This window comes from Chelon labrosus (genome assembly GCF_963514085.1).
Source record: "Chelon labrosus genome assembly, chromosome: 12".
In the NCBI taxonomy this organism is placed as follows: Eukaryota; Metazoa; Chordata; class Actinopteri; order Mugiliformes; family Mugilidae; genus Chelon; species Chelon labrosus.
Genome location: NC_140345.1, coordinates 8,693,407 through 8,714,758, shown reverse-complemented (window position 1 = coordinate 8,714,758; position 21,352 = coordinate 8,693,407). Strand labels below are relative to the sequence as shown.

The 21,352-nt window shown below is 42.4% G+C and overlaps 1 protein-coding gene across 5 annotated transcripts; it reads right to left on the bottom strand.

Annotated features, from left to right (window-relative positions):
* Nucleotides 1-1,457: 1,457 nt before the first annotated feature.
* Nucleotides 1,458-20,769, bottom strand: chd4b (chromodomain helicase DNA binding protein 4b). Of its 5 annotated transcripts, none has more exons than XM_084557474.1 (40): nt 20,549-20,769; nt 20,017-20,229; nt 19,424-19,548; nt 17,890-18,144; nt 17,692-17,807; nt 17,467-17,566; nt 17,170-17,377; nt 16,905-17,026; nt 16,653-16,776; nt 16,312-16,484; nt 15,532-15,777; nt 15,094-15,297; nt 14,802-15,013; nt 14,428-14,559; nt 14,223-14,322; nt 13,914-14,105; nt 13,390-13,590; nt 13,079-13,216; nt 12,688-12,809; nt 12,406-12,579; nt 12,132-12,273; nt 11,787-12,036; nt 11,556-11,680; nt 11,373-11,465; nt 11,126-11,267; nt 10,669-10,838; nt 10,236-10,425; nt 9,426-9,512; nt 8,402-8,493; nt 8,137-8,270; nt 7,866-8,010; nt 7,595-7,751; nt 7,126-7,211; nt 6,782-7,019; nt 6,311-6,367; nt 5,915-6,085; nt 5,715-5,823; nt 5,195-5,327; nt 4,898-5,093; nt 1,458-2,661 (listed from the first exon to the last, which is right to left on the bottom strand). In XM_084557474.1, exons 2-40 carry the CDS (start codon nt 20,078-20,080, stop codon nt 2,459-2,461), a joined length of 5,928 nt encoding a protein of 1,975 aa, XP_084413600.1. In that variant the 5' UTR covers nt 20,081-20,229; nt 20,549-20,769; the 3' UTR covers nt 1,458-2,458. The 5 variants fall into 5 exon arrangements, with proteins under 5 accessions (XP_084413600.1, XP_084413603.1, XP_084413601.1 ...); XM_084557477.1 differs by having other exon boundaries at nt 10,248-10,425; XM_084557475.1 differs by having other exon boundaries at nt 10,236-10,422.
* Nucleotides 20,770-21,352: the final 583 nt, after the last annotated feature.

The window sequence follows — 21,352 nt, the reverse complement described above, 5'->3', positions numbered from 1 at the left end:
CTAATTTAATTGCACACAGTCCTCCCCATTTGTAGTTCTCATATTTATATATAAAAAAAAAACCTTCTACCTCTACTGGTCACTTTATATTTTTAACAGGTCACTTTATATTTTTAACATAGTTTATAGTCGTATAAAACGTTTTATTTCTAGGTACTTTCTATTTTTTATATAGTTTTTGTATTGTATGTTCAATGTATGTTACTGCTACTGGATGCTTGAATTTCCCTCGGGATCAATAAAGTATCTATCTATCTATCTATCTATCTATCTGTTTAATTCTCCTGTTCTCCTGGTCATAATGTTGTGGCTGATTGGTGTATGTAATGTTTCCATGTGTTAGTCATCTTAGTTTAGCTCGTTAGCATACAGACAATTGCTGATTAGCACGAAAACAGTACAGCTGTAGTTGATGTTGAGGAATGTTATTACTTTTACAGATTACTGGACAAAAAACTAAATAGTTGGCACATGAACTTCTTTTGACTTGGTGTTGAAAAGTAGGAAGCTATCAAAATAACTATGATTTGTCCTGAGTGGGATGTGAATGTGACTGTTCAGAGGGTTTGCTAAAAACAAAAATGCCAACATAGCACGCTGGAGGAAAGAAACCATATTAACAAGACCCATCCACTGATCGATCCATTAGCTCAGTTGAGACATCTCAGGAGCATGCCTGCCCTTTCACCTCCTTACATGGAAGTCTTAAGGCACCCCCACATACAGAATAGAGCATCAATGACAAAGAAATGACATTAATAAAGATAGAATAGCATAAAAAGAGGGGATGGGGTGGAGGTGGGTTGCAAAGGAAACAGCAAACATAGTCAGGCTAAATAAAGCACCCTGAGTGAGATTTGGAAATGGATGGTTTCTCAAAACTGAGAATGCAAATGTTGAACTTGTGGACTTGGTTGTGAAGTACAGACTCTGGAGGAGGACGGTCATTCCATTATAGATATAGCAGTGTACTTGATGTCCTAAGTCCAAACAAGTTCCCTCCCCACGAGTCCTCGATAAAATGGGCGGAACAAGAACACATCCAGGTTCTTCTGTTGTCAAAGATCTTCTGCTCACTGGACATTTTCTCTTTTTCAGACCATTCTCTGTAAAACCCAGACATGGTTGAGCATGAAAATCCCAGTAGATCAGCAGTTTCTGAAATACTTAGATCAGCCAATGTGGCATCAACAAGCATACCACATACAAGTCACTTAAATCATTTTAATTCCCCATTCTGATGCTCGGTTTGAACTTAAGGTGATCACGTTCAACATGTCTACATACTTAAATGCACTGAGTTGCTGGCTGACTAGATGGGGTGGTCGGTGAATTTAGATTAACTATCAACCGACGTAACCGGGCTCAGGAGCTGACCTTGACCCCTGACCTGCCTGAACTAACACTGTGCCCCATTTTAATAATTACTTTTAATAAAACAGACAAAAAGCTTTAAAAACTGTTGACTTTTTATTGTAATCCATAAAAACAAACAGCAACAATAAAAACAAGGTGGCGACTGTAATAATAATATTCAATAAAGTAAAACATCTTAACAGTAGAGAGTAAGAAATCAGTAAGAAATTAAATTAACTTAAGATTGCCATCATTCGTAAAACCTTTCTGTGTACCTAAAAGCTGTGGGGCTGCTGCTTGTTTGTATTTGAGGAGACCTCCCACGGAGCCAATCTCTGGAGCTGTTGGGAATGTTAAGGTGCCATCCAGGATCAGGTCACCTGTCTGACCAGGTGGGAGTTTAAGGAAGAAGAAGAAGAGGTAACAGATCTGACTGACTGAGACAAAAGTGACAGTAACAGTCTCTCAGTGTCGGGGTATTCTGCAGTAGAGACGCACATTAATATGCCCTGTTAAACACATATATACTGGAAACACGCACGCAAACACTTTCTCTCAACACACACATACAGGCGAGGACATTAAAGTTGAATGACTTCTAAAAAAAAACATTTCACAATTTCCTAAAATGAGCACAATAAAGTCCCTTGAATTCTTTAATAATTCAAAAGTTACTACAAAGCACCTGTTAACTCCAAACATGCTGCCTTTCCTTCGGTCTATTCTCTTCTGCTTCATGAACATATAGTTACACACACACACACACACACGTGTTTGACCCTGCTGTAAGGACAAGTCGTAAAGGAGCTGCCCGCAGTACAGTGCCCAGGACAGAGGAGAGAGACTTGTGTCTAGTCTGCCACAGAAAGAGAAGTGATGCTTCCACTCAAACCCGTCCTATATTTGTAGTTCCAGTCATTTCAAAAAAACACCCGGCAGCACAGCTGAAGCTCTTCTGAGTCTGGGGATGGGTTGTGGGTGCAGAGCGAGGAGGCCTAACCTGACTGGGCTGTACATGGTGTTTGAAGGGAGTGAACGTCTGCTACATGGCGGTGAGATGAGTGCGTCTGGCCTTCGGTCAGTGAGCGTGAAATGTGTGCGGTCAGCGCGGCACCTGCATCTGCTGTGAGGTCTGTGACTGGTTCTGAGCGGCGACCTCGGGGCCCCGGCTGGCCAGGCGGCTGAGGATGTTTCTCTCGGACATTTGCAGCCGCACGGCCACGGGGGGTATCCTGGCGATGGTTGCTGGGAGACGAGTGACGTCGGCCTTCATGTCACTCAGCAGTTCCTCGAGCTGTTTGAGGACTGAGAATATGACACAGCAATGAGCAGAGATAACCTCGATATGTAAAAGTTGCTGATTTCATTCAGAAAACTGTACTTGGTGAAGCAACAGCAGGCAGGAACATTTAACAGTGTAGACTGGGTTGTCGTGGCAGCATGCTGCACAGGACAGGACTAGATGGAAGCAGGTAGTCGCAGCCTTATGTTCCACCAGGGAGGGAGAGGATTAAGTAAGTAAGTACAGTAACTGGGTTGTAAACATTAACAGCACGTCTCATTGCTTACCGACTTCACCTGCTGTTACAAAACAAGAACATAAATCATTGACATTTCCTGAATGAGTTTGAACTCTGTGTACAGTACGTAAGATGAATTGAGACTGGATGAAAGTTCTACAGCAATGTAAAAGAACAGGAAGTAAAATCTGGTCGGTCTGTCCCAATAAAGTTACACTACATCCATTTCTTTAACATTTAAAAAAATCAGTATTTCATTTTGTATGAACGTGAATTACTTTCCCCCAGGATTATACATCTGTTATCGATTTTAGCATGATCATATCTCTTCAGTTAGAAAATGGAGAAGTTAGTGCTGGTTGTTTCTACCCACATTTCATCACAAGGGGTCATTGTGACAACGAAGACACACCCTGTTACCGATTTGTAACTAAGTTGGAGCTTCAAAAAATTACTCTCTTGTCAGAAAATCCATCACCAGTTACATATTTTGATTATCAAAGCATCAAATGAATACATTTTCAAGCAAATAAGTAAAAAAATAAAAAAATTTAAAAAATGCTGGTTTTAGCATCTCAAATGTGAGGATTTGCTGATTTCTATTTATTTATTTTTTTTGTTGTTATATCATTGTAAACCTGTCGTAATATGATAATGTCATTTTTCCCCTGACTTTTAAATTCTCAGTGATCAAATAGCATTATTTTAATATGAAAACAGTCACTTGTAACCTGAGAGCAACCCAATGTTGTACAACCTGTTACCCTTGCTGTACATCCCCACAGGTAGAAAACCGGGTATCTGACGCACTTATTTCCTGAAGCAGTAATGAAAAGCTATTCCTGTTCAAAGACAGAAAAAACTCTAGTTTTTAACTCCACTGTTGTGTCTAATGTTTGGTGTTGGTGACGTTAGTGGCCTGGAAATTTTATATATTTGTATGCCACAGATACTATCACAGGAATGGCAAACCCCCGTAGCTTTTCTCATTCACAGTTTATTAGTGTAAAGGAAACTGCTGCCTAATGCTGGAACACCGAAGGTACATGCAAACATCTCTGCAGACCCACAAAGAAAAGTGTGTGATGGATCACTGTAAATCACTGACACTCACAGATGAAGTGATGTGCACGCCTCCTAAATCTCAACATTTAGTGCAGACCTGTGTGACAAGAAAGCAGACTGACTGATCGACTCTTTTCTGGACAGGTGTGAAAAGGAAATCATGCTTAGCTACCCCAAAGGCGTATAATTCTCAAAGGTTTTTATTGAGTTAAGAGTGCAGAATAATTAATTTAATATTGGGCTGGGATCTGAACCAAGGATGACCAATTTTCAATCGCAATCACTGTAATATCTCAGCAGTCACAGCTAACACCATGGCTAACCTGGTTGCCTGTTTCAAGAAAATGGTAACTACTTATTAAATATTTATTTTTCTTTTGAGGCAACAAAATTCAGAAAAGGTGGCCCCTTTATTAGGACAGTGTTTCACAGCAGTGTCCTGGTGACCTTCACTGGACACAATGTTGAGCCAGTTAAACTGTACATTTGATGTAACGGTCTCATCCTTCTAATTAAAAAGTAAGGCAACGATCATCATCTTCATGATCATGTCGACTGTGTCCGGACCAAAAAGCTATCTGTGCCTGCATTAAAAGAAACAGCTCTTCATACCAGCAGGTGACAGTAGCCTGTATATACCATTCAGAAGGGAGAACTGAAAGGGCTACCACTGGCTAGGGAGGCTAGGAAGAGCCACAAAGTGTCGTTCAGAGCGGGGTTCTGCTGAATCGTCCTAGTCAGTTGGTTTACAGTTCATTTAGTCTAGATGATCCTGTCAGTGTGAAAATATTTCTGTATTTTAAAGGTCAAAAAAAGATGTAAAACAAGAAGAGCTTTCTGTGTGCCCTTTGAACTTTGTTGTTATGTTGACCTTTCTTTCTCTAAGTCCAAAGTATTTTCAATGTGAACTAAATGACAACCATCTCTTTGTTCCTTCCATCTTCCAAATGTTTTACCTTTATGCAGCACTGCATTGGCAGGCTTGTTTCCAGACATGGACTCCTTGCTAAGGTGCTGGTGGGACTCGGCGAGACACTCCACTTCACTGAAGCGAGTGTTGAGTGCCATAGAAGGGTGAGCCGGGTCCTCTGTCATGTTCAGGTAGGCTGCCCTGCGCAACTGCTCCTCAATCACCAGTGCCTGCTCCAGTAACTGTACAGGAAACACAGGCCAAGCAGAAATGTCAAGTGAGCATAGAACACACAGACAGACACATATACAGAGGAATCACGTTTACTGAGAACTCATTTCACCTTGAACCTGCGGGCCAGAAACTTGTTCTTGATCTCCAGGAAGTTCCCTCTGCTCATCTCCCCTTTGAAGGGCTCATTGAGAATAGCAAACCTCACGTCGTTCTGCACGTCCTGCCATCGAGCGTAGCCGTGTCTGAGAGGCAGCAAAGTCAAGAGTGACAACATTCATGTGTCTGGATGGCCATTATCATTTAGTGAGGGATAGGCTTACACTTTGAATAAACATCAGTTATTATTAAATCAGTTAAAGTAAAACTGTGCGTTGTCCGTGACAGCCCGCTACTGATGCAGTGTTGCTTTCCTTAATGACAGCCAGGCTCTGTGATATGACCACTTAATGAGTGTAAATTAAAAGAAAATTTTATTTTCATCAAATCAGTTATTTCTCTCTTTTTTCACGAGCAAAGATCAGAGTATAGAATATTCAAGAATCAGCTTCTCATACAGTATATATACTCTAATGTGACAGAAAGACAGAAATTACCAGTGAAAAATATGTGTTCAATGTTTGAAAGGATACTGTATGATGCCAGCCAACAGCCAGTAGTCATGGCGACGGTGCCAAATCTCAAAGGTCTTCTTGGTGACGGTGGCCGCCCTCTCTTCATTCTGCCACAGAGAGTGTAGTTCTGTAAAGGAGGGCAGACAGGTCAGAAGAGACAGGAAATAGAGAAGAGAAATGAGTGGAAAAAGTGTGTACGTGCGCGTATATGTGTCCACCTGTGAATCCTCCGTCAGCAATGTTGAACATGAACCTCTGCTTGGTGGCTTTCTTCTTCTCCTCGCTGACGTTAACCACCGGCGCAGCTGTTCCTCCTTCTTTGTTGTTCTCTCCATTCTGCAGTTTACCAGACTCGTCTGTTTTCACACCGTCCTTCTCCTCCTTTTGCTCTGAAAAAACAAAAAAATAAAAACTGAAACATTCGAGTGCCACACAATCACAATTTTATGTCCCAACAGAATTTCAAATGAATAAATTAATCTCACAAAGACAAGCACGTCATTCTATTATAATAAAACCGACACAGTTGGAGGTCTTGTTTAACATATTTACAATTGAATATGTAGAGTGATTTTAAAAGGCCAGAAACGGCACATAAGATTTCTCCAACGTACCTTTTTTCTCCTCTGTAGCTGAACTAGTGTCCATCTTCTCATCTTTGACTTCCTCGGCTGAAACAAGAGAGGCACGGTTAAAAATTGAAATACTGAGAAAGAAATGAGGAAATTCTGGCAACACCACCGTTGTCAGGACATGGCTGTCTCTTACAGTATGCTGTTGGTTCTGGCCTTCATAACTGCCCGTTATTATGACATTGCCATCACGTCTGTTAAATTTATATTATATTGTGTTATCTGCACAATGAACACCCAACTCTGCTTAGCATCCACAGACAATCCTGCATTTAATGTACACATTTTCCTTTAATATCCAGCTTACTGTCACTGATCTGCAGCACATTACTTTGTTATTCAGACATTTACTATTACGATGTATTAAGGTGCTGTAAATGCTGTAGTTTTACAGCCTCTGTGGCCATAACACTTGCATGGTTAAAAGGACCCTATAACAATCGTTCATCTCACCTTTAGACTCCTCTGTCTCCATCTTGCCTTCTGAACTTTCACCCTTAAAGTCAGTGTCCTTCTGTGATGCAGCTGAAGACTTCTCGTCTTTCTCTTTGCCCGTGTCTTCCGCCTCCTTCTCCCTCCTTTCGTCTCCATTTGTCTCCTTCTCTTTCTGCTCCTTGTCTGCAGCAGGGTCTACTTCTTCTTCCTTTTCAAGTGCAGGGGATTTTTCAGACTCATCTGGGATTTCAATAATCTAGGTGGAAGGCAGTAAGTTTTGTTTAAGTAAAAATCTGCAAATTCTAGCATAATCACAGTATTGATAATTACAACGTTTGATATGGATTTAAAACTAAATTTACCTCTGGATCATCCACCTTCTTAGCTGCTTTGCCATCCTCTCCCTCTTTCTTCACGTCTTCTTTGTCCTCTGATTTAGACAAATCCTCTGTGGAAATGGAAAAAAACATGCTAGCTGCAGATATGTAAAATGTATTTATTGTAGTTGTTGTGGTTGAAGCCACAAGAGGGCACCAGTCAGGGTAAATCTCTATTTGGTTCTGGACAAAAACTTAACAGTTAAAAAAACATTCAGTGCGAGGCACGGAAAAAATATTGCAACTTAGATTAAGGTCTGAAGTTAAAAGTCCTATTATGTATTAGTCTGGGTGAAAATTGAGGTGCAGCATGTAGTACTATGGCTAGAATTAAGAGGAAATGATAATGCAGGAAGTATTTCAACATACAATGTATGTGTCTGGTGAACATGAAATAATCATATGGAACTGTGTGTGTGTGTGTGTGCGTGTGTGTGCGTGTGTGTGTGTTTACCTGGAACAGGAGTGTTGGGTTGTGTGTCTGCAGGTGTTCCTGATGAAGGAGTCTTTGGGTCTTCACCTGCAGCCAACGCTGCAGCCCTTTTGTTCTCCTCCAGCTCTGCCATCCAAGGCATTGACCACTGACCATTCACATGTTCAAACTCCTGCACCTGTTGATTAATATGTCATGTAAGTCCATTTCTCAATCAGTGATCAAACATGTTAATAATATATTAACACAGGATGACATGTGTACTAATTCTATTAGAGCAGTCAGACCATACCTTCTTCCTTATAAGCGACATCACACCAATGCGAGTAAGCACGTGCTGCCTCGATAGGCCCTCGCGGGGGACACCATCTGCAAAAGTCTCAGCTCCATCTGCACCCGGCTCACAAAGATGACGCATGAACAAAGACACATAGGCCCTGCAAAAAGATAAAGGAGACATCTTTAATACATTTTGTACATGCAATATTTTATCTGTGCCTCGCACTGAATGATTTTTTAACTGTTAAGTTTTTGTCCAGCAGAAAAATGTCGAACAGACTCACTTGAATTCTTTCTCAGACTTTCCTCGTAGGTCTCTAACCAGCCACTGGTTGGTAAACGCATCCTGGGGAGGCATCCCATAACGCATCACTGCATTCAGGAAAGCCTTCCTCTGTCTTGCATTGAAGCCCAACACCTGACAGATGATTTAAGAGGGAAGACATGAACAAATTAAATGCTGCATTAACAGAAAGGAAATTTTAATTATGCTTCAAGTCACCTTCTAGTTTCCACTCATATCTCCAGTAAAGAAAACAGCACACATACCTCGATGTTCCCGCCCACCCTGGCCAACAGTGGAGGCAGAGGTTTGTCCCTGTCGTTCCTCAGCCCTTTTCGGTTTGGTCTGCGGGCATTAGCTGATATAAAAGAAACATGGTGAGTTTATAATTCAGCACTAATTCCAAGAAACACACTGTTTGGTGAAGCCATGAACAGTTAAAAATTAAACTGAATTTTGATGTGTGGTCATGTGTGCTCTTATCATCCAAAACTTGTCTGAAGATGCTCCACTTGCAGCTCATGGCGTCTCTCTGATCCTGCTGAAGCTGACCTTCCTTCTCTCCACATTTCTACATTAGAGGCTTCTTTGAGAAGCGTGATGCTTTCTGTATATTTACTACTGAAAGCAGTGTGGTGGTACAGTTCATTTAATAAGACTGATGTAACAGAGCCATAATTAAATGAAACAAAAATACAAACAGTATAGAAACAAATCGTAACTACACGATTTTAAACGGCAAATCAATTCTATGTAACATCTGTATAAAGTGACAGAAACTGAATCTATACAAGTGAACTGTTTGTTCAGAAACAATATTTTAAAAAACAAGCGTAATTAACAGCTAACATAGACTCAAACAATCTCATTAAAATGCAAGTAGGGTGGAGGAGAAACCGTTGATTTTTATTTTCTTCCCCTGTTTCTTTTGCCTTTTCTTTCCTTCCTTTTTCTTTCTGTCTTTTCTTGTCTCTCTACGCTCAATGCAGATGATGCAGCGACATGGTCTGTTTCGTGAGTAGTTGTTGAGGTTGTCAATATGGATATCGTAGCTGTCGTCTGAATCTGAATAAACATCTGCAGGGGCGGTTGGAAGGTTGTTAGTGAATGACACAACTGGGGCATAGAGAGATTCCTTATTATCCGTTATTAGTCTAACCAGGAACGTCCACCTTTATGTAGTTGAGATCAGTTTTTCAACTCAAATCCAACCACTCAGAGAGCAAATGTGTCAATGTAAATATCCCTCACTCACAACCCCTCTCTCAACATCAAAATAGGGAGCTTTACCTTCAGTCCGTTCATCAAAGTCCTCGTCACCCTCCTCTGAAGCCACGGAGTAATCGGACTGGTTGTCCGACTGATCCTCCTGCCAGTCTAAAAAAAACACAGACAAAAGCTGAGGACGGAGAATATAAAAAAGTATAAATATAAAACTTCACGACCCAGACTGAAACTAAATCATAAACGATGAGATAAAGTGGGACTAAATTCCTTGCAGTTGTGGCCTAGCTGTCAAATGGGGTTTCAACCAGGAGGGGGCGCTGCTGTGTCAAAACCAGGTTTCAACCAAAGCAATAATTTTTCAAATTGACTCTAAAAAAAATAGGCATGGCCAATTTTTGCATAATTTCGAGGTCTACAATGGTCTTGTGATTAAAGATTTCTGCCACTGCGGTTGTCCGATGTCAAATAAGATAAGGTAAAGTGATGCACAGAGCAAATACTGTTTACTTTATCAATAAAACCTTTTGTTGTTGAATGCGCAAAGACTACTACACTAATTATATATTTTTTTATATTAAAATAAATACTTGAGTAAGTGAAAGAATAAAGAGTCTGCTACTGCTCCTTGCTGCAGAAGTAACAATTTTTAACTTTCTAACAGGGATCTGGATTCTAAAAAGTGCTTTTACACATGCTTGGTCTGAGAAGAGAAAATCTACATTACACACATCACCACACCACAAGACACAAAACAAAAATAAAATTTCATGCAGTGCACTCATTTTCTCTTATACCATGTCACACCAACACCACAACAACAGCACCACATTCCACTCAAAACAAGAAGAAGTTGCATTATATATTGTTCTGTACCCTGTCTAATACCTCGGTCCTCCTGGGAGCCGTCATTGTAGTTGACCGGCTTTCTAGTTCGTTTGCCTTTGCCCAGATTGCGTGCGAGGTCCTCTTGCTGCTGCTCGTAGTGGTGCCGAAGCAGCTTCTCCCAGTAGTCAGGATCAACACTTTCCTCCTGCTTGATCACCTCCCTTTCCACCTCCTCCTCCTCGAACAAAGCAATTTCATTTATTTGAAATGCATGAATAATATGCATAAACCCTGAGACCTAAGCTTTTTAAACATTTTTTAAAATGTTTATTTCAGAAAAGTAAAAAACTAAAAATATTGACTTTCTTGTACTGTAGTAAGAGTTTAAGGATGTTTGTAATAAAATTTAAATAAGAAATACCCTACTTAAGTGCCACAATTAAAAGTTATTAACATTAATATACACACACATACACTGTACCTCATCGTCTTCATCTTTGACCACATACTGGGCCACTTTGAAAGAGCTGAGGTATTCGTTCATGTTCTGGAGCTCAGTGTCATCTGTGGCATCCTGGTTCCTGTCTAGCAGACGGTCAATTGCATGGTCATCGTAGTGGATCACACTGCTGTCGTCCTCCTTGTTGTCCCCTGAGAGCAGGATAAGTAGAATAAGAAGGAAAGAAGGATAACCTTAAAGTTACTCCCTGAAGCATCTGTCATCAGATATCAAACACAGCATCCCACGTCCATCAAAAGAATTACCCTCTTCATTTTCAGACTTTATCCAATGCCTTATCCAAACCGTGTTATCTCCCAAACACAAGGACATTAATGCAGTCTAAAAACTTCGATAAAAAAAAAAGGTCAATGACAGACAGGGTTCTGGATATTAAAAACAATAAAATAAAATATGCAGAAAATCAAAGTTGACTCACCCTCTCCAATTTCATCCTTGAACAGTTCTTCAGTTCCAAACTTGAGGATGTCATCAAGCTCCTGCTTGGACATGGACCCTGTCTTAGAGCCGAGGCCGGGTCGCACAACCAGGTGGGTGAGCATCATCTTCTTCTTTGCCACCTAGTGGACAGAAATGAATGGAGGACAAGCAAGCACTAAGCAGGTGATCACATAATCCCGACAAAGTAAATAAACATTTAATAATTAGTGTTCTTGTTCACAAACCTGGGTGATCCTTTCCTCCACAGAAGCTTTGGTAACAAAGCGATAAATCATTACTTTCCTGTTCTGGCCAATGCGATGAGCTCTGCTGAACGCCTACAAATCGCACACAAAACATACAAAGTAATCACCCAAATGAAGATACATACTGACAGAGATGTGGGCATAAACCTGAGGTTTGCAAACCTGGATGTCATTGTGGGGGTTCCAGTCTGAGTCGTAGATAATCACAGTATCAGCAGAGGCAAGATTAATGCCCAAACCACCAGCTCTGGTAGAAAGCAGAAAAGCAAACTGCTGTGCACCGGGAGCTGTTTGGATGAAGAGCAGAATTCAAATTAGAGAACAGACAACATCTCAGCTGCCCAGAGAAGCAAAGGCAGACCCACTAAATAACAGTGTGTACACACGTCTCACCATTAAAGCGATCAATGGCCTCCTGTCTCAAGTTGCCAGTAACTCCTCCATCTATTCTCTCATATTTATATCCCTCGTTCTCCAGGAAGTCCTCCAGCAGATCGAGCATTTTGGTCATCTGGGAGAAAACCAGAACCCTGTGGCCTCCGTCTTTCAGCTTTCTCATCATCTTCTGGAGCAGCGTCAGCTTCCCTGAAGCCTTGGTCAGGGACATGCCTTCATACATGCCATTTGGAAGTTTTGGTGCCTCCTAAAATTAGAAAAGACATCAGAATGAATATGTATGTACTAAGCATAATGGTGTGATGGTGTATAGCTTAACAGCTGAATTTATTAAAAACTTACAGTGGCAGCTGCTGGAAAGAGGTAGGGGTGATTGCAGCACTTTTTGAGGTCCATTACAACATTGAGCAGAGAGACTTGGTTACCGCCGCCACGTGTGTTCAGGGCCTCAAAGTTACGTGTTAGAATAAACTTGTAGTATTTCCTGGGTTACAAAAGAATAAACATAATGAGAAAATGGACTACAGAGGAGCATAACATGTAAGAATTTAACAACAAATAATGATGAAAACTAGCCATCCACATTGTACGTTGGTTTAATTTTCTTATCACTTACTTCTGCATGGGGCTCAGCTCCACTCGAACAATGAGCTCAGTCTTTGAAGGCATGTGCTTAAATACATCAGCTTTCAGCCGCCTGAGCATGTGTGGTCCCAGCATGTCATGGAGCTTCTTGATCTGGTCCTCTTTGGCGATGTCCGCAAACTCCTCCAGAAACCCTTCCAGGTTGCTGCAGATTAAAAATAAACTTATAAATATACTGACACTGTGGATGTCTTCTTTATAGCTGCAATAAAGCCACATCTGCTGTGGCCATGTACAGTGTGGAGCTACTGACTTGAATCTCTCTGGGGTCAAGAAGTTCAGCAAGTGGAAGAGCTCCTCCAGGTTGTTCTGAAGAGGGGTGCCAGTCAGCAGCAGCTTGTGTTGCAGTGGGTAGTTGTTTAACACTCGGAAGAACTGGAGAAAGACACAATAAGATATATTACATTTTGGTCAGCACAAAATAGATGGCTTTGTTCTCCAGAAATAATTTAAGCCAGACATGATGGTCAAAAAAAAATATCTGAGCCTTTCTCACTCTCTTTTGTAAATCCCGCCATAAAAGTAACCACAAGAAAATTGTACATTCTAAAACTAATAATAAACAATAATGAATACATGTTTTGGCTCCTGCAGTCATTTAAAACACAAGAAAGAGTAGTTCACTCAATAGTCTTTGTTATTACCTTGGACTGGTTATTTTTGAGTCTGTGTGCCTCGTCAACAACCAGACAGGCCCATTCAATGGAGCCCAGCACAGCCTGGTCAATGGTGATCAACTCATAGGATGTCAGCAGAACGTGGAACTTAACCGTGGAGTCTTTCTGTAAAGAGACGAGAAAGAGAGACTTTAGTTAAGCAATCAAACAGGCAAAGAAGTGGAAACAAAAGAAGCGCTACCATGTAATTAAAACTGACTACACCCTGATCAGTGTTTCCCATGAAGACTCTTTATTAGAACCCAATTACTTTGATCCCTCTTGCTTCTACGTCTTACCTTCATCTTGGAGGCCTTTTTTCCTCCTCTGATGGCATTTCCCTCAAAGGAGAACTCGTTTTCTCTGATAACAGCCCTGCTGTCTTTGTCCCCTACGTAGGTCACCACATACATGTCAGGGGCCCACATTTCAAACTCTCTCTCCCAGTTAATGATGGTTGACAGAGGAGCGCTGACCAGGAAGGGACCTTTGGAGTGACCCTGAACACAAAGTTGGAATCAACATTAACATGTAAAGGTGTTACAGATTAACTTTGAGATGAATCCAAACGTGTAAATAAATTAATGTATTTGTCTTGCCCTGCCTTTAGGATAGAGTTCCTTACTTAGACCTCATCCCCTTTAATGGGCAGAGTTACTGTGTGTCACGTTTCTGAAACCCAACACTAACACTGATTATTAGTGGAGGACAGACCGGACAAAGCTAAATTCTTATTATAGATATAACAAAATAGAGCTTAAGGCACAGTAATCACATACAAGCTACCACTGTGTCATATTTTCATGTACATAAAGCTCCTTACCTCCTTGTATAATGAGTAGAGGAAGACAGCTGTCTGAACAGTCTTGCCCAAACCCATCTCATCTGCCAGGATGGTGTCGGTGGCCTGAGCCCAAGAAAACCTCAGCCAGTTCAAGCCTTCCAGCTGGTAGGGATGTAGGGTTCCTCCTGTACTGTCCAGGTAGTCAGGCTGCCGATCAAACTTGATGGTGGGCTGCAAGGAAGAAACCAGGAAAGAAAAAGTCCATGCACATCTGATTCAGTCAGCCAGCTTTCATACAATCATCAATAATCAATTAGTGTACTGCAATTTGATTTAAATAATACTTACATCTACCACTGGATTAGCAGGTGGTCGCTCTGCCTTCTTGACTTTGACTGCCTTCTTTAGCTTCTTGCCAGGTCGGCCCTCTTCACCCATCATCAGCTCTCTTACAGAAGGAATAACAAAATAAAAACATATCTGAATTGTCCTTCAATAACGTGAAGAAAGAACTGTCAAAGACCTATCTAAAATACTACAAACCACTGCATACCTGTGATTCCAGTATGTTTGTTTGTAGGTATCAAACTCAGGAATGTCCATGTCTTCATTCTCCCAGGTTGACTGGTCATATGGCAGATCTCTCCATTTGATCAGATAATGTACGTTGTTCTTTTTATCAACACTAACATAACAGAAAACATACAGTAAAGATTATGCATGAATAGATTTGATACTTTCTTATATACTATTTCGATTAATTAGAGTAAAATATAAAAGTAACTACAATGATGTGTATGACAACTATATAGAATACATATCATCTGCATCTCATAAAACAGCAATATAAAAATACTAATTCAGTTTGATTGTTCCCGTTTCATATGGCAACTACTTAGTCCCTATGTACTGTATTTGTATCAGTACCTGTGGTTAAGGATGCGGTGGATCATCAGCCACTCCATCTTAACTCCGTAGCGGTAATACTCCTCCTCCATGTGGACAAAGAGAGGATCCTTGTTCTTCCTCTTGGTGCTCTTGACTTCATCACCCTCACCTCCAAAGTCGACGGGTGGCGGCTCGTCCATGTCAGTCTTCCTCTGGTAGTTGCGGAACATCACTTGGCAGTTCAGCTCCAGCTGGGGGACAGCAACAGTGGGGTGTTAGAAAAAACCTAAAAAGTACAGGTGTATACACAGTTTCAGAGCATGTGCGGTACCTGTAGCTCCAGCACCCAGGAGCAGTGCCAGTAGGACATATTGCACCATTTGACAAAGAACTCCCTCTCTCTACGGCCCGCCATTGGTGGGGGATCAGGAGCATCAGCAGGCAGGTCAACAGGCCGAGGAACAGGCGTGGGAGCTGGCGGCTCCCCCCAGCGCCATGTTAATACCTTCTGCACTTTACCCTTCATCGGTGGACACTGATGGAAAGTGGGAATGTAAAGGAGACATCATAAAGGGCTTATCATGTTTATAAAAGTGATGAAATTTGTACAACAAAAGAAAACATCACAAGTATATGGTACATCTAAAATACTGTAGGCTAAGTTGTCCACACCAAGCTCTTTATCTGCTGCACAAGATGGAATTTGCCATCCCTATGCATGCCCATGTGAGCACACAGAGACTCGTATGCACCAGTGCACAGTGCTCACCTTGCAGCGGGGGCAGATCCACTCTCCGTTGGGGATCTCAGGGAGAGGAGGGTTGAGGCAGTGGATGTGGTAGGAGGAGGGGCAGGTGTCACAGCAAAGCAGCTCTCCTCCATCCTTACACACACGGCAAAACTCAATGTGGTGGTCGTCCTCCTCCTCCATCCCTTCGTCCCTCCTGTCATCATCATCCTCCCCTTCGACTTCGGACAGATCATCTCTGGCCTCCCACTGGATCCCCTCCTTCTCCTGGTGGCAGAATTTCAGACAGAAAGAGGGGTGGGTGAGCGGGGGAGGAGGAAGGGGGGCAGACAGGCAGGGAAGGTATGCGGAACCGAGGGAAGGGAAAAATGGGAGGGGTGCGGGGGGAGATTCAAGAGCGGCAGGGGTGGGGGGTGTGCATTGCGTGCGTGTGCATGTTTGTGTGTAGAGCAGGAGGGAGGGAGAGAGTGGGAGGGGAGAGACAAGTAGAGGAAATGGAGGATGGGGGGTAGTGGAGAGGGTGAGATGGGAAATAGGAGAGGAGAGACAGGAACATGAGCAGAATGGTTGGGGGGGGGCAGCAGAGCACAAAGAGAAATGGAGAACACAAAAATTGGTGAAAAATCACAGGTAGTAAACTAATTTCCCAAAACTATTCTGTCAGCGTAACTTTCCAGGAATACACTTTCACAGAAAAATATTTGAGAGGGGCGGTGCAATTTTTAACCCGCTGTTTATATGTCAAAAACCATGTGATATAATGGTCTTCTGTGCACATCTCCAAGAGGTTGCAGTACTCACACAGTGTGGACAGCTCCACTTGCCCTCGGGTGCCTTCTCCATGTCAGGGTCCAGACAGACCATGTGATAAGCTCTTGGACAGGTGTCACATAAAATGATCTCTCCTCCCTGTTGGCACACCTCACAGTAGTCCTGGTGGTCTGTCTCATAGCCGTCACCATCTTCTGTCTCCACTGAGAATGGACATTTACGGAAAATTAAAGAAAGAAGAATAGGTACATGGAATAACAGCCTTCAGTTTAGCCTTGCATGTGATCCTGTTACTCAAAGTAAAACCTCCTTCCTCTAACAGGGAAATACAATTAATAGAGTTCTTATTGTACTAATACGTCCATACAAACCTTTCTTCTTTTTCTTTGCACTCTTAGGCTTCTTCTTAGGACGGCTGCTGCGGATGGAGCCATCTGACACTGAGAAACTACCGTCATCAAAGTCACTGTCAACATCAGGTTCATCTTCATCACTCTAATCAAATAACAGTGAGAAAGAAGGATTAGACAGAAACGTTGTTACATTATAGTATATTATCAATATTCTGATAATTAGATACATAAAAAAATTGGAGCACTGAGTGATGAAGCATAATATCTTACTGAGGAGCGCTTCCTCTTGCTATTGAGACCTCCTAATTTGATCTTGAGTGGAGCCACCTTCTTGGGTTTCGGTTTTGGAGGAGGCTTAGACGATGATTTCGACTTCTTACGAGCATTGGGACCTAAGAGATAAATCTATATTTAAAAAAATCTGAAACATCAACAAAATATGTTCATAAAACAATCAGCACTGACATTTTCGTGCAGAGTAACAAACCAGCACTCTGACAGTTTATAATCATAGTCCGCCTTTATCCTACTTTACCTTTTCCTTCTTTGGTCTTGGCCTTGCGAAGTGGAGGTGCTGGGGCTGCTGGAGGTGCAGGCGTTGGCGCGGCAGCAGGAGTTGCGGCAGGTGCAGGCAAAGAAGTAGGACCAGTCTCTGGCCCTCCATCTGTCCCTGCAACCACCATGTTCTCCACAGCTGCAGCCACGTTGGCAGCTGCCAAGGCAGCATTAGCTGTGGCACAACCCTTCGAAGGGACACAAAGGGAAATCAACAACAACAATAACTAAGGTTCATTTTAAGTCAGATTTGCTACCATGATCAAACTTGCGATACCTTCAGGGGGTTGTTTGTGCTGAATTCTCGCCACTTAGCCATCATTAAGGTCATCATCTTGGACACAGCAATTTTGGGGTTCTTAGCTGCAATTAGTGGCCTAAAGACACATTGGAAAAGGATTACAGTGACTTTGTGTAGTGTTATGTGTAATTAAATCATTAGTGACAGGGAAGAGACAGATAATAAAATTACCACCTCACATGAATGTTTTTGTTTTTTCACCTGACAAACTGGCTGAAGGCCTTGTAGTTGGTGAGGGAACTATAGTCTTCCTGAGTAAAGACATGATCAATGTCTTTCATGCCCCAGGCCTCCAGCAGCTGGGTGGAGCTTTTAGGCTGCGGTTGAAAACAACAACCAGATGGTTTAGTTTCACATTTTAGCTCTCCACTCTGTAAATGAGCCTCAGTGAATCATTACCTGGCAATCATCATCGTCATCATCATCATCTTCTGGTTCTGGATCTTTACGTTTGCTCTTCGAGCTGGAAGAGCTTCCTTTCTCCACTGCTGCGCCTCCTTTCTTCTTGTCTTTGGCAGAGCTGGAGCGTTTCTTCTTTTTCCTCCCGGGGGCATAATCGCTTCCTTCACTCTCTGACCGCAGAACTCCCTCATCTGCATCCCTCTCTCCTGCCTCCACTCCAATCAGGTGCTCTGGGGAGCTCACTGGCAACTCCTGCAAGATAAAAGATCACTTTGTCACAATTACATGACAACACTTCCTTACATGCTCTTATTGCATCACCAAAATTAGACATTAAAATGACTTTTTGCACTTTGTTTCTTGTGAAACAGATAGAAGTACACTCTGCACTGTCATCCATGGCGCTGCATTGGTCAATGCATGACTCATCACTAATGTCTGATGAAGCTGAACCAGCTTTTCTGTTTTAGAACATTGTAAACTGATTATCTTTGTGTTTTGGACTGGTAGTTTGATGAAACAAGCACTCTGAATGCATTGGCTTGGATATTTTTCAAGAGAGAACTTTACCTTTTTATAGAAATAAAGAATTACATTAACGTCACTGCACATTAATGTAAGTCACACAAATAACCTATGCCTATGTGTTACATTAACATGCGTTGTTAGTGCACAATCCATGTACATGCACAGTACCATTTTAAACCCAGACTTTTTACATATTCTTTTTTGTTTCTTTATTGTTCTAATTTCTTACCCAGACTTACAGCATGTTTATTGAACCAACCACCTAGAAATATGTCATGTATGTGTGAGCACATGTGGTAATAAATCAAATTCTGTAAGTGGAGGAACTTCAGCATTATTAGTTGTTTGTCAGCATAACAAAAAAGAAATACATCACTTTAGGGTGATTTATGTTTGTCAAAACATTAGGTACACTTGAGAACGCATTCTAATATAACAGTTCTGCACTAAATCCTGCTTTACAACTGTAATAATGTCCTGTTTATGTTGAATAGCATCAGAAAAGTGGTGATTCAACTGTATGATCATTTTGGAGGATGTAGTTTGTGGTGCTGTTAAACCGGACTAAATTACACTCTAAAGAGTTTCTGTTGTTTAGCCTAGCTGGCTGACTAAAACGGGGTTGTCAAATTAATAATATACAATTATAAAATATAATTCAATAGCACTACAAACCACAGCGACCTCCATGAAAACACAGTTGAATCAAAAGCTCTCTTGATTATTTTATCATAACCTTCATTAAGTTGTTAGTGAAGGTTATATTAGAATAGACTATTATATCCTAATATACTGTTATATTAGAATGGATTCATTTTTTCGTGACAAGTGAGTGTGGATCGATTATTTGCAGCATTTCTTTTCCCTAGCTGCTGGATTAGCCCATCTGTTGTGTTTTATGCTTAGTGAGTAGTAGTCAGATTTGATAAAAACCTCAAAAAAGGTCACAGCCTTGACAGTTTAATCCGGAGGTGTGAAAACTTCCACCGGACAGCAAACTCACCTCCCGGATAGGTCTCTGCCTCTTGCTGCTCCTACTCTCTCGGCTGCTCTTCTTGGCTTTCTTCTTCTTCTTTGCCTTGGGTACCTCGTCTACGTCAGACACAGCATCCTCCGGCTCGTCCTCATCTACCGGAGACATGCTTTCATTATTAGAGGGAACGACAGCTGCACACACGCGGACGGAAAGCAACCGCTGCAGGCCGGAGGGAGAAAACAGGAGACCGCGCACTGGCACGGCTTGTAAAATGTCCGTGCGCGCACACAAACACGCACACGCACGGCGTAAATGCCACAACAGCACCGGTTGAAACTTGTCAGTTTTTTTTCGGTCTTTGAAACTTTGACAGCTCACGCCCACACTCGTGACAGCAGCGCCAAAGGTTCACGGAATAGCACGGGTTAAAAAGGGGGGGGGAGGAAGGGGAAACACTTGCTCTCCAAGTTAGCTAACTAATCTATCATGGCGAGTGACGGACGGCCCGAGCCGACTACTCCGGGGCTAGCTTAGGCTAACGTTAGCATCGCGTTGAAGGCGAGCTCAAGTTACGGAGAGATGGACCTTCTTCACGGGAGGAGAAAACGGGGCCAGCTTACCGTGGATAAGTGAGTGCTCTTCCGCGGCTACAAAGTCTTCCCTGTCATCCTCGCTGCACGACATTTTCCCGTTTTAATTTTATTTCTTGACGGTCGTATTAATCCCTCCTAAAACCTTCCCTGCTCCTCGGTCGGCGAGGGAGGAGGGAAAATGACGTGGGACCTGGTGGAGAATGGACCGGGGGTGTCCAGGAAGGGAGGGGGTGGTGGGTGCTGTGGAAAAATAAATAAATAAATTAATAATAAATGGCACTGGTTGGGTGGTTAAACCTTGTTCATCTGTCATTATTTACCCTGCATCTAATTAACTACCTGCCTGCTCAAACAAGTTGGATAACTAGATTATCTACGCTTTGGTGTTATCTGTTGTTGATTTGCAGGTATGATTCCGCACAGGAGTGACTGAATTTAAGTGTGACATCAATCGTTGTTTCAAACATAGACATTACATTCACACTGTCGAGTTAACGCCACACATTAGAAAAAAAAGTTTAAGCATTGCAAACCTCACGTTCACACATTAGAAACTTACTGTAGTGTGCGTGTAGTCCCGGTTCGAGGTGTGCTCTGCCCCCCTCTCTCTCTCTCTCGTTTCAAAAAAATATTACAATTCAGGCTGTTTGTGCGTCAGCTGTTGTCATTTAGTGTTCACTCAATAAGCCCAGATAAACCTGTGATTGTTTTTTTAAAAAAAAAATGAGCCGGCAATGGCCCAAAACACGTTGCTCCGTCCCCCTCTTCTCTCTCCCCCAACCTTACAGACAGCGCTTAGCTAACATCCTCACAAACACACAAAGGGGGCAGACATCCCATAATAATCCCCCCTCCCACACTCACTCAGGACTCTGCATAGTTACCTCGCAACGGACAGACCATAATACTCAGCCTGCCCCCACCCCCCTCCACCACGCGCGCGCACGCACGTACACTACCACTACTAGACATGCATGCACCAGACTCATTGCATGCACACTCCTTCCCCTTTCCACTAGTAGTCCCAGCCCCCTTAGCAACCCCGTTGTCATGGTGACACCCCCTCCCTGCTGTCCATATGACAGACCATAATACTCCAGCAGTGGCAGCATACATCCCATAATATACAACTCCTAAAAAGACAAGAAAGAAAAAATACCTGCTGGTCTCCAGGGGAGCTCAGGCCAACTAGTGACAGCCCATAATACCCACCGAGCATCCACCTGGTTGCGAACACGCCAAGAAGTCAAAGAGCCTCCACTCTGGTTTCTGTGTGATCAGCACACAGGTAGACAGCGAGCCAGCAGCGTGGTGTGCAGGTCAGAGAGGCCTGCTGAGCCCTGGAACAGCACTGGATGTGTGT